Source organism: Pseudophryne corroboree, chromosome 2, assembly GCF_028390025.1.
Source record: "Pseudophryne corroboree isolate aPseCor3 chromosome 2, aPseCor3.hap2, whole genome shotgun sequence".
Lineage (NCBI taxonomy): Eukaryota > Metazoa > Chordata > Amphibia > Anura > Myobatrachidae > Pseudophryne > Pseudophryne corroboree.
In genome coordinates, this window is record NC_086445.1 from 241,076,248 (window position 1) to 241,089,293 (window position 13,046).

The 13,046-nt window shown below is 46.4% G+C and overlaps 1 protein-coding gene across 3 annotated transcripts in view; it reads left to right on the forward strand.

Annotated features, from left to right (window-relative positions):
• Window positions 1-13,046, forward strand: part of LOC135012671 (signal transducer and activator of transcription 2-like) — a 381,651-nt gene that overhangs the window by 353,901 nt on the left and 14,704 nt on the right. For all 3 annotated transcript variants that reach the window (XM_063952570.1, XM_063952573.1, XM_063952574.1), the window contains 2 exons: window positions 2,660-2,705; window positions 10,669-10,808. In XM_063952570.1, the coding sequence (XP_063808640.1) occupies window positions 2,660-2,705; window positions 10,669-10,808 (186 nt within the window). The remainder of the gene's footprint in view (window positions 1-2,659; window positions 2,706-10,668; window positions 10,809-13,046) is intronic.

A 13,046-nucleotide genomic window follows, 5' to 3' on the forward strand; every position in this document is an offset into this window, starting at 1 on the left:
TGCCGCATTCTTGGCCATTCTTTTAGTCTACCTACATCCTCAGTCATTTGTTTTACTTCTCCTGGTGTGTCTACCCTGTTGCATACCTTTGTGTCCTTTGCAAAAATGCAATACCATTTGCAATGTCACCAAGAAAGATATTAAGCGCTGGTCCAAGTATAGATCCCTGGGGTACTCCACTGGTAACATTTCTTTCCTGTGAATGGACATTTACTACAACTCTGTTTTCTATCCTGCAAAAAAAATCTTATCCATTCAACCATCTTATATCCAATTATAGGCGAAGAAACATTGGGTGTGAAAAAGTCAGTTTTTCACGATTTTTCCTGATGTTCCACCCATGTTTTTTTTACAGACTATCCAATTTGGTCACCTGTAAAAAAAAAATACATTATCTCCCGAAAACACACAGGTTCAGTGAAATCTGTGTTTTTTCGGTAGCTGTTTCCAAGGATTTGGTTTTGTCTGTCTGAGGTAGCTGAAACAAAATCCCTGAAAAGCCAGAGTGAGCTGTGGCTTTATTGGGCTAATTGGGTAACCCAAGGCAAGACAATTAGCTGTGGTAATTAACCGCGGCTATTTAAATACCCTTTAGAGTCCAATCCCATGCTTTCAAGTTTATTTAACAGTCTGCGATATGGGACAGTGTCAAAAGTCTTACTAAAGTCTAGATAAGATACATCTATGTACCCTCTTGAGCTATTACTTTAGCGTCACCCAGTCAAAAAGTCAGTAAGATTTGTTTGACATGATCTCCCCCAAGGCAAATCCATGCTCTTTGGGATCTGGTAAATTGATGGATTTGAGATATTCTACAACTCTTACTTTTAAGAGTGTTTCCATAAATTTGCCTGTTACTGATGTACAGATGTGTACTTTTACCACTTTGCTCATAGCGCAGCATGCAAGCCTCCCAGCCATAGCGTGAATGCCACAAGAGAATCCACGCTATGCAATACACAGTTTACCGGCTGGCTGGCGAATGCTCCACATACGAAAACTACAGTACTGGAAACAATATTGTGTCAGTGGACGGTGATTCCTGGCCAATCACGCTCAGGCAATGTAAATAGTCACTGGGCTTGGCACCTCCTCCCAAGCTTAATTTCTATGGTACTGTATGCCACCAAACTGCATTGGACTTAAACTGCTATAGACTTTGTAGTGTACCTTACTGTAGCAGTTACATAAACTGATACACATACAGTACTGTAACGTCGGTGGTTAAAAGACCCATTTACAACGTGATTTAAATTCATGTTCAATAATGCTTGGGTACTACATTGAACTCTCATCACCTCCCCCCACCATCATTCACTTCTGTTCAATGCCACCAAATGCTGACCCCGGGGTAGGGGTAAGGTGAGCGCCTTACATAGCCAGCGCCTCGGGTTTGAGGTTCAGAAAAAGACTGTCATTTCGTAAATCTTTATATATTTTTTTAATCTTCAATACAGGATTAACTAAAGAATGAAATCATTTGGTGTGCGAGTCCTGTGATTTATAACAATACATATCTGCGTTTGCATGAAGACACACGCCCAGCATTAAAGACAGAGCAATTCAAGTTCAATATTCTTAAGGTACTCTGCGGAACTCAATACATTTCTCCAAACTTGTAAATGGCAGTTTAGAGTCTAATGCAGCTGGGTAGCATAACATAGAGAGGAAAGGAGGGGGAAAGTGCAGAGCAATGCATAAAGTTGAGCAGGGCACTATAAGAGTACTGAACCTGAAATGCTCTCTCATGCGTCTTTACAACAGGCGTCTTTACAACATGTACCACAGCCTTAACTGTGTACAATACAATGTCTATAACAGTTTAGCATAATATGCAGCTGGGTGGCATAACATAGAAATGACAGGTGATGGCAATTTGGGAGCAATGTATTGAGTTCCGCAGAGTACCATAAGAATATTGAACCTGAATTGCTCTGTCTCTATTAATGCTGGGCGTGCTTCATAAGCTTCGCTGGCTATTTGACGCATGCAGCACATCATAGGTATGTCGAAATTAAGTCCTTTTCGATTACCTTTAGTCCAATTGCAGAGTGATTCCACACAGGTTTTACAAACTTTGTGAGGCTCCCATATCTTGTCTTGCTGGCTTATGTGATTGTTTTATGAATACAGTTATATCTTTTCTTTTTTTCCCAACACCATATTTGCCACAAATATAACAAAAAACATCAGGGTTGTTGTACACCATCTACAAAAAGAACTAATTTTTACGAAGAAAGCGTTTTGTGTCACACATTCGGTGCAAACTCCCAATGAAAGTCGAGGACATACTGAACAAAACAGGCCCAACTGGCGGGAAATCGGTTGTGGTGGGACAGAGACAGGGCCAAACAAAGGAACAGGAGGTGTGCTAACTGCGTCACTCGGCCCTCTCCATTGCTCCTCTCTGTATGCTGGGAGGAGGCGTGTCCCTTTGTAGTAAAACAAGTTTTTTCATGAAAAATCATAACAGGAAAAATCAATAATTTCCTGAGACACCAGATCTGTTCTTTCACCAGTTTACTTTTCCATTTTCTAATAGCATTTCATTTATTCTTTAGCATTATGTTAAATGTAATGGTAATGGAAATACTCCTGTCCCATTTCTAAGGTGAAAGCCCTGTGAGTGTCTTTGATTATGTGACCTGTTTGTTTTCAGATGAACAAGGCTACAGAAAGCGCAGACTGATTATGGTTTCTGAAAGGTAAGAAAAGCTATTTCTCTTTTACATACATGAAACCCTCAAGAGCTCTCTGCTTAACCTATGCATATACTCTACATATTTCAGGCATTTAAAGCAGCAATATTCATTTAAGGCGTTTGCTAATAGAATTTCAGAATTCTGGCTTTGCAGAAAATAAAAATAAACATGAGAGGTGCACTATATTATTTAATGTGCAATTGTGCCTATTTGTCTGCTATACATAGATTGTACATTGGCACATGACCCTGTTCTGTTTTCATTGTTCATCCGCTTGTCTGCAAATATAAAAATCTGTGTTGGGCGCTGTAAAACCGTTCTGTGTCAGCCCCGTTTTCTGGCCATGCTGAAGCCAGAGGAAGCATCCTTGACCGTAGCTTCACGGTCTTCAGCAGCATGAATTTCCCATCCTGAGGGTTGCTCACATGACCGATATTTACGCAGATGATCCATTGCTGCTGACTCAAACCCCCGAAATGCAATCTGGTACACATTATGGGGTTTAAATGGGGCACCCTAGAGAGCACATGCTGCAGCCCTAATCCATGGGCAGCCTCACTGGAACAAAGGCTTCTGACATAGAGCAAACAGGGTAAAAATAAGATTTTTCTCACCGGTAAATCTATTTCTCGTAGTCCGTAGTGGATGCTGGGACTCCGTAAGGACCATGGGGAATAGCGGCTCCGCAGGAGACTGGGCACAACTAAAGAAAGCTTTAGGACTACCTGGTGTGCACTGGCTCCTCCCACTATGACCCTCCTCCAGACCTCAGTTAGGATACTGTGCCCGGAAGAGCTGACACAATAAGGAAGGATTTTGAATCCCGGGTAAGACTCATACCAGCCACACCAATCACACCGTATAACTCGTGATACTATACCCAGTTAACAGTATGAAATATAACTGAGCCTCTCAACAGATGGCTCAACAATAACCCTTTAGTTAGGCAATAACTATAAACAAGTATTGCAGACAATCCGCACTTGGGATGGGCGCCCAGCATCCACTACGGACTACGAGAAATAGATTTACCGGTGAGTAAAATCTTATTTTCTCTGACGTCCTAAGTGGATGCTGGGACTCCGTAAGGACCATGGGGATTATACCAAAGCTCCCAAACGGGCGGGAGAGTGCGGATGACTCTGCAGCACCGAATGGGCAAACTCTAGGTCCTCCTCAGCCAGGGTGTCAAACTTGTAGAATTTAGCAAATGTGTTTGACCCCGACCAAGTAGCTGCTCGGCAAAGTTGTAGAGCCGAGACCCCTCGGGCAGCCGCCCAAGAAGAGCCCACTTTCCTCGTGGAATGGGCTTTCACTGATTTAGGATGCGGCAGTCCAGCCGCAGAATGTGCAAGCTGAATCGTGCTACAGATCCAGCGAGCAATAGTCTGCTTAGAAGCAGGAGCACCCAGCTTGTTGGGTGCATACAGGATAAATAGCGAGTCAGTTTTCCTGACTCCAGCCGTCCTGGAAACATATACTTTTCAGGGCCCTGACTACGTCCAGTAACTTGGAATCCTCCAAGTCCCAAGTAGCCGCTGGCACCACAATAGGTTGGTTCACATGAAAAACTGATACCACCTTAGGAAAGAAATGGGAACGAGTCCTCAATTCCGCCTTATCCATATAAAAAATCAGATAAGGGCTTTTGCATGACAAAGCTGCCAATTCTGATACACGCCTGGCCGACGCCAAGGCCAACAGCATGACCACTTTCCACGTGAGGTATTGTAGCTCCACGGATTTAAGTGGCTCAACCCAATGCGACTTCAGGAAATCCAACACCACGCTGAGATCCCACGGTGCCACTGGAGGCACAAACGGGGGCTGACTATGCAGCACTCCCTTAACAAAAGTCTGAACTTCAGGCAGTGAAGCCAGTTCTATTTTGGAAGAAAATCGATAGAGCCGAAATCTGGACCTTAATGGAACCCAATTTTAGGCCCATAGTCACCCTGACTGTAGGAAGTGCAGAAATCGACCTAGCTGAAATTCCTCCTTTGGGGCCTTCCTGGCCTCACAGCACGCAACATATTTCCGCCATATGCGGTGATAATGGTTTGCGTTCACTTCTTTCCTAGCTTTAATTAGCGTAGGGATAACTTCCTCCGGAATGCCCTTTTCCTTCAGGATCCGGCGTTCGACCGCCATGCCGTCAAACGCAGCCGCGGTACGTCTTGGAACAGACAGGCCCCCTGCTGCAGCAGGTCCTGTCTGAGCGGCAGAGGCCATGGGTCCTCTGAGATCATTTCTTGGAGTTCTGGGTACCAAGCTCTTCTTGGCCAATCCGGAACAATGAGTATAGTTCTTACTCCTCTCCTTCTTATTATTCTCATTACCCTGGGTAAGAGAGGCAGAGAAGGGAACACATACACCGACTGGTACACCCACGGTGTTACCAGAGCGTCCACAGCTATCGCCTGAGGGTCCCTTGACCTGGCGCAATATCTTTGTAGCTTTTTGTTGAGGCGGGACGCCATCATGTCCACCTGTGGCCTTTCCCAACGGTGTACAATCATTTGGAAGACTTCTGGATGAAGTCCCCACTCTCCCGGGTGGAGGTCGTGTCTGCTGAGAAAGTCTGCTTCCCAGTTGTCCACTCCGGGAATGAACACTGCTGACAGTGCTAACACATGATTTTCCGCCCATCGGAGAATCCTTGTGGTTTCTGCCATCGCCATCCTGCTTCTTGTGCCGCCCTGTCGGTTTACATAAGCGACCGCCGTGATGTTGTCTGACTAGATCAGCACCGGCCGTGTTGAAGCAGGGGTCTAGCCTGACTTAGGACATTGTAAATGGCCCTTAGTTCCAGAATATTTATGTGTAGGGAAGTCTCCTGACTTTTCCATAGTCCTTGGAAGTTTCTTCCCTGTGTGACTGCCCCCCAGCCTCGAAGGCTGGCATCCGTGGTCACCAGGACCCAGTCCTGTATGCCGAATCTGCGGCCCCCTAGAAGATGAGCACTCTGCAGCCACCACAACAGCGACACCCTGGCCCTTGGAGACAGGGTTATCCGCCGATGCATCTGAAGATGCGACCCGGACCACTTGTCCAACAGATCCCACTGGAAGATCCTTGCATGGGACCTGGCGAATGGAATTTCTTCGTAAGAAGCTACCATCTTTCCCAGGGCTCGCGTGCATTGATGCACCGCCACCTGTATTTGTATTAGGAGGTCTCTGTCTAGAGACGACAACTCCTAGGACTTCTCCTCCGGGAGAAACCCTTTTTATCCTGTTCTGTGTCCAGAACCATACCCAGGAACAGTAGACGCGTCTTAGGAACCAGCTGCGACTTTGGAATATTCAGAATCCAGCCGTGCTGTTGTAGCACTTCCCGATATAGTGCTACTCCGACGAACAACTGCTCCCTGGACCTCGCCTTTATAAGGAGATCGTCCAAGCACGGGATAATTATTTCGGCCATTACCTTGGTAAATACCCTCGGTGCCGGGGACAGACCAACGGCAACGTCTGGAATTGGTAATGACCATCCTGTACCACAATTTTGAGGTACTCCTGGTGAAGAGGGTAAATAGGGACATGCAGGTAAGCATCCTTGATGTCCAGTGATACCATGAAATTCTCCAGGCTTGCAATAATCGCCCTGAGCGATTCCATTTTGAACTTGAACCTTCGTATATAAGTGTTCAAGGATTTCAATTTTAGAATGGGTCTCACCGAACCGTCTGGTTTCGGTACCACAACATTTTGGAATAGTAACCCCGGCCTTGTTGAAGGAGGGGTACCTTGATTTCACCTGCTGGAAGTACAGCTTGTGAATTGCCGCCAGTACTACCTCCCTTTCTCCGAGGGCAGCAGGCAAGGCTGATGTGAGGTAACGGCGAGGGGGAGTCGCCTCGAACTCCAGCCTGTATCCCTGTGATACTACTTGCAGAATCTAGGGATCCACCTGTGGGCAAGCCCACTGGTCCCTGAAGTTCCCAAGACGTGCCCCCACCGCACCTGTCTCCACCTGTGGAGCCCCAGCGTCATGCGGTGGACTCAGAGGAAGCGGGGGAAGATTTTTGATCCTGGGAACTGGCTGTCTGGTGCAGCTTTTTCCTTCTTCCCTTGTCTCTGTGCAGAAAGGAAGCGCCTTTGACCCGCTTGCTTTTCTGAAGCCGAAAGGACTGTACCTGAAAGTACGGTGCTTTCTTAGGCTGTGAGGAAACCTGAGGTAAAAAAATTTTCTCCCCAGCTGTTGCTGTGGATACGAGGTCCCAGAGACCATCCCCAAACAATTCCTCACCCTTATAAGGCAGAATCTCCATGTGCCTTTTAAAGGCAGCATCACCTGTCCACTGCCGGGTCTCTAATATCCTCCTGGCAGAATGGACATTGCATTAATTCTGGATGCCAGCCGGCAAATATCCCTCTGTGCATCCTTCATATATAAGACGACGTCTTTAATATGCTCTATGTTAGCAAAATATTATCCCTGTCTAGGGTATTAATATACTCTGACAGGGTATCAGACCACGCTGCAGCAGCACTATTTATGCTGAGGCAAATGCAGGTCTCAGTATAGTACCTGAGTGTGTATATACAGACTTCAGGATAGTCTCCTGCTTTTTATCAGCAGGCTCCTTCAAAGTGGCCGTATCCCAAGACGGCAGTGCCACCTTTTTTTGACAAACGTGTGAGCGCCTTATCCACCCTAGGGGATATCTCCCAACGTGACCTATCCTCTGGCGGGAAAGGGTACGCCAGCAGTAACTTTTTAGAAATTACCATTTTCTTATCGGGGGAACCCACGCTCTTTACACACTTCATTCACTCATCTGATGGGGGAACAAAACACTGGCTGCTTTTTCTCCCCAAACATAAAACCCCTTTTATGTGGTACTTGGGTTCATGTCAGAAATGTGTAACACATTTTTCATTGCCGAGATCATGCAACGGATGTTCCTAGTGGATTGTGTATATGTCTCAACCTCGTCGACACTGGAGTCAGACTCCGTGCCGACATCTGTCTGCCATCTGAGGTAACGGGCGTTTTTTTTTGAGCCCCTGATGGCCTTTGAGACGCCTGGGCAAGCGCGGGCTGAGAAGCCGGCTGTCCCACAGCTGTTACGTCATCCAGCCTTTTATGTAAGGAGTTGACATTGTCGGTTAATACCTTCCACCTATCCATCCACTCTGGTGTCGGCCCCACAGGGGGCGACATCCCATTTATCGGCCTCTGCTCCGCCTCCACGTAACCTTCCTCATCCAACATGTCGACACAGCCGTACCGACACACCGCACACACACAGGGAATGCTCTGACTGAGGAAAGGACCTCACAAAGTCCTTTGGGGAGACAGAGAGAGAGTATGCCAGCACACACCAGAGCGCTATATAATGCAGGGATTAACACTATAACCGAGTGATTTTTCCCCCAATAGCTGCTTGTATACACATATTGCGCCTAAATTTAGTGCCCCCCCTCTCTTTTTAACCCTTTGAGCCTGAAAACTACAGGGGAGAGCCTGGGGAGCTGTCTTCCAGCTGCACTGTGAAGAAAAAATGGCGCCAGTGTGCTGAGGGAGATAGCCCCGCCCCTTTTTCGGCAGACTTTTCTCCCGCTTTTTTCATGGATTCTGGCAGGGGTAATTTATCACATATATAGCCCTGGGACTATATATTGTGATGATCTGCCAGCCAAGGTGAATTATATTGCCCTCAGGGCGCCCCCCGACCCCCAGCGCCCTGCACCCATCAGTGACCGGAGTGTGAGGTGTGCATGAGGAGCAATGGCACACAGCTGCAGTGCTGTGCGCTACCTTGTTGAAGACAGAAGTCTTCTGCCGCCGATTTTCCGGAACACTTCTTGCTTCTGGCTCTGTAAGGGGGCCGGCGGCGCGGCTCCGAGACCGAACATCGAGGTCGGGTCCTGTGGTCGATCCCTCTGGAGCTAATGGTGTCCAGTAAGAAGCCCAAGCTACCACCAGTTAGGTAGGTTCGCTTCTTCTCCCCTTAGTCCCTCGCTGCAGTGAGTCTGTTGCCAGCAGATCTCACTGTAAAATAAAAAACCTAAAATATACTTTCTTTCTAGGAGCTCAGGAGAGCCCCTAGTGTGCATCCAGCTCAGCCGGGCACAAGATTCTAACTGAGGTCTGGAGGAGGGTCATAGTGGGAGGAGCCAGTGCACACCAGGTAGTCCTAAAGCTTTCTTTAGTTGTGCCCAGTCTCCTGCGGAGCCGCTATTCCCCATGGTCCTTACGGAGTCCCAGCATCCACTTAGGACGTCAGAGAAATGACATTAGCATTGGCACTTTACTATATTTTGTTTTTGAAATTGACCGTCAGGAAGCTGTATCACATGAAGGGCCTGTTTCAGAGTCGCATGCTATGCAGATGTTCACAAAACTCACTGATGTTTTTGTGTATAAATATCCCTAAAAACTCCTTTGCTGCACGCATTATACAGAGTGTACACACAAAGGCGCTGTTACAATTGAGACGCACAGTATCGGAAAAAATGCTGTGTATTCCTGGACAGTGACTGGGAGGTGGGTAACGGAGGCATGGAGATGGCCTATATCGTGGGCATGTTATGGGAGCTGTAGTGTCTGTGTATAGATGCTCACTCGCTCACATAGGAGGCCATACTCAAGTGGAACATCTATACCTACCACATAGCTGGTGCAAGTTTCAATGGTACAACCGATGGTGGCGAACCAGGCACTATTACAGTTACATTCTCTGAGCAACACTATATTATACCCCACAAAGTAATGCCCCTTGCACCGTAATAAGTCTCCACAGTAATTCCCCTGACACCATATTATGCCCCACACAGTAATGCCCCTGACACCATATTATGCCCCCACAGTTATTCCCCTGTCACCATATTATGTCCCAGTACCTACTCTCATGGGTTTTGTTCGTTGTCAGGGGTTTTGCTCGTTGTCAAGGGAATGTCCGCCGCCATTACGGGTCTGGTGGCGGGAGCTGCCTGCCCCTTTCAACCATTTGAAAATATCTCTCCCAAAATGGCCAACGCCTCCCCTAGCATTTAAAATAACTGTCTCCTCTGATACAGCCTCCATTTTTGGAGGAACATTTTCAATACTAAGAGCGAGGGCACTCTCGGTAGCGGGCAGCATGCAGCCCGGGCACTCCACTCTCTGTTAGAGCATCCGGGCCCGAGACAGTTATGCACCCAGCACTCCCCTGATGGCGACCCTGATTACAGTACCTGGAGATGCTCAGTAAGGGCATCTTAGTCCTTGCACATTCACATGCATGGATGTAAACCACGGAAGGGCGTGTAGCAGCATTTGCATAAAGTCACAGATGGGCAACCGTCAAAAAACATTGCCTCGTCTGCATCCACCTTTGAATTGCACCCAAAATGATGTTCTTGCAAATATTTTTATATACAGATGTGTCATTGCTGCAGTCACACCAAACATCCCCTCTCGGTGCACCAGGTCCTGTGAGGCTCTGCTAGCATTGCCTGTTGTTTTTTTCCAAAATTGCATTTTTGTCGCTATTTGATATGACACCTGGGGAGACTGCTGATTAATTTGATATATGACACGTATCTGTGTGTGACTGAGTCTCTGAATCTGTTCACAAAGTGGTACAATGTAGCAGCTGCAGCATTTGTCCAATTCAAGTCCTGTTCTGCTCTGTATACAGACTCAGTCACACAATATACAAGTATCATATATCACATTAATCAGCACAGTCTCCTCATGCGTACTGGGTGCATTGCATTGCAACTAAGATGCATTTTCAGCCAGAAAAGATGCCCGACGTTAGCAAAGTTAGACGGGACCTGCGGCTCACTCACGCCAGGCATCTCACGCTGCATGACGTATTGAGGCTGGATGTATGAGGACACATCTGTATCATATGTAGTACAAATTCAAAACTTCATCCATTTGAGTAATTTCTGGAATGTTACATCAATATCATTAACATTGCCAAGTCTGTCTCTAGTGCCATACAGTTTTTTTTTTTTTTTGCTTGTAGTCTCTCGAACGACTCCCATGTTAGTACTGCTTCAGGAACACCCCTGCATTACCCTGAAACTCCACATAATGACCACAGTATATCTGTCGATGGGCTTAAAGTTACTAAAGAGGATATTTCAATGGACCAGCTGCTAAATGGTGAGTTTGTTCTACATGAAAATCTTGAATGCATAAAACATTAACATTTATATAATTAAAATAAACTTACATTACAGATAAAAAAAATTATGTCACCAAGTTATCTTCTGTGTTGTGCTCTCTTTTGGATGGACTGCCTTCAGGCCGCAGAACAGTAGAACTTTGTGGTGTGGAGGAAGCCAGCCTGGAGCTAAGTGTAGCTTAGTACAGTCTGGTAGCTAGGGTGGAAGGAGAGTCCAGCTGTCAGCATAGAGCCCTATCTCCCAGGCTGGTACCTCTATGCTGCAGTGCTCTAGGGCAGTGGTTTTCAACCTCGGTCCTCAAGTACCCCCAACAGTTCATGTTTTCCAGGTCACCTAGCAGGTGCACAGGTGTATTCATTACTCACTGACACATTTTAAAAGACCCACAGGTGGAGCAAATAATTTCACTTGCAATCCTGTGAGGAGACCTGGAAAACATGAACTGTTGGGGGTATTTGAGGACCGCAGTTGAGAACCACTGCTCTAGGGGAAGCAAATTTGCAGAGAGGAAAACACATGAATAGTGTGCTCATTAAATACTCTCTCCCTGATAAATAGGGTCACAGGAAACAGTTTTAGCAGTAAAGCATTGAAATGATGTTAGGGGACCTGGTGACTGATCCACTTTTAATTGTACGACTGTATAAAGCCATAATCAAATAGCTGCCTGCCCATATTATAGGAGTTTGGATGCAAATACGCTGTTACAGATCATCAGTGATGCACAGAAACTGTCTGTTTATGATAGCAACCCTATATCTTTCCATTTGTTTGTAAAGTACTGGCTGGTACTGACTTAGTCTGGATATACAAATGTCAACCAGGTCTACTGCTACTACTGGAACACTTGGCAGCAATGATCTCACCTATACAGCTGTATTCTATTCAACAAAATAGTGCATCTGAAGACTGGCAGCTTGAGTATACTGAAAGTTTGCAGTGTAATTATCTGTAGTTGGCCAGTTAGCCATTAACAGTGTCTGCTTTTTTTATTGTATCACTTTTGTTGTTCCTTGGGCCCAATTCAGACCTAATGGCCGCCCACAGAGAGTGAAAACCCGCTCCGTGCAAGTATGCGAATGCATGTGTGCGCCGTGCACCATCTAATTATTTTTTCAATCTGTACATAGCCCAGGACTTACTCCTACAGTGCGATACAAACAGGCTGATCGGGCCTGGAGCTGACGTCACACACCCGCCTTGAAAACGTTTGGGAACGCCTGCGTTTTTTCTGACACTCCCAGAAAATGCCCAGTTACCACCTACAAACATCCTCTTCCTGTCAATCACCTTGCCAACGCCTTGCGATCAAAATTTTCGCACCATCCTGCCGCTGTTAGGCGTCGCGCCTGCGCTATTGTCAATCGTTAATCGGCCACTGTGCAAATTCGCACAACATCGATCAGTTCTGAATCGGGCCCCAAGAAGCACAGATATTCTCCACGAAAGATAGCATTACAGAAACCCAGGGGCTTCCTTCTGATAAAATCTGGTAATTTTCTCCCATTAAAGACAGATTGACAGGGAACAAATCAGGGCCGAAACTAGGATTTTCGTCACCCGGGGCAAGGCGTTAATACTGGAACTCACCCACACAGCGTCGCAGCCAGCTGTGCGCAGACAGGTGGGTCAGAGACACTGCCCTGAGAGCCATCTGCTGTCTCACTGGAGCAGCACAGCACTGCTGGTAAAAAACAAAAACCCTGCTCCTCTGTAACTCCTCGTGCCCCCTCAAATCCTGCCCCCCCCCTCTAGTTGTGGCCCTGAACATATTACAAAAATGTTTGCACCTCTGGAAGGTAAGGTTTAATAATACACATTACAATCCATGTCTTTTCCCCCCCACTGTCTTCTGCAAGTAGATAGTCAGGAGCAGCCAGGGAGTAGATGAACCTGGATCCTTAGTTTTAGAAAAATGCAGATGTGTTAGGACCATTATCTGGGCATGCCAAAGTCACCCACTGTGAATTTGCTTGCAGTTTCAGCATCCTAGGAGAACCACTCTGTCTGAGACAGCACAGACTTACTCAGAAGTTCAATGGTCGACTGATGTGCGTCTGATGTGTTCGATATTTATGCATTTGTACATAAGCGGCTTATGTGTGATACCGGCAGTGGCCTTCTGTATGCATAAGACAGCGTCTGAGTCATTAGCATATTTTTTAAATTGCACAGAGAGCAAAATAACATATGTGAATGCATTTCTGTACATCTC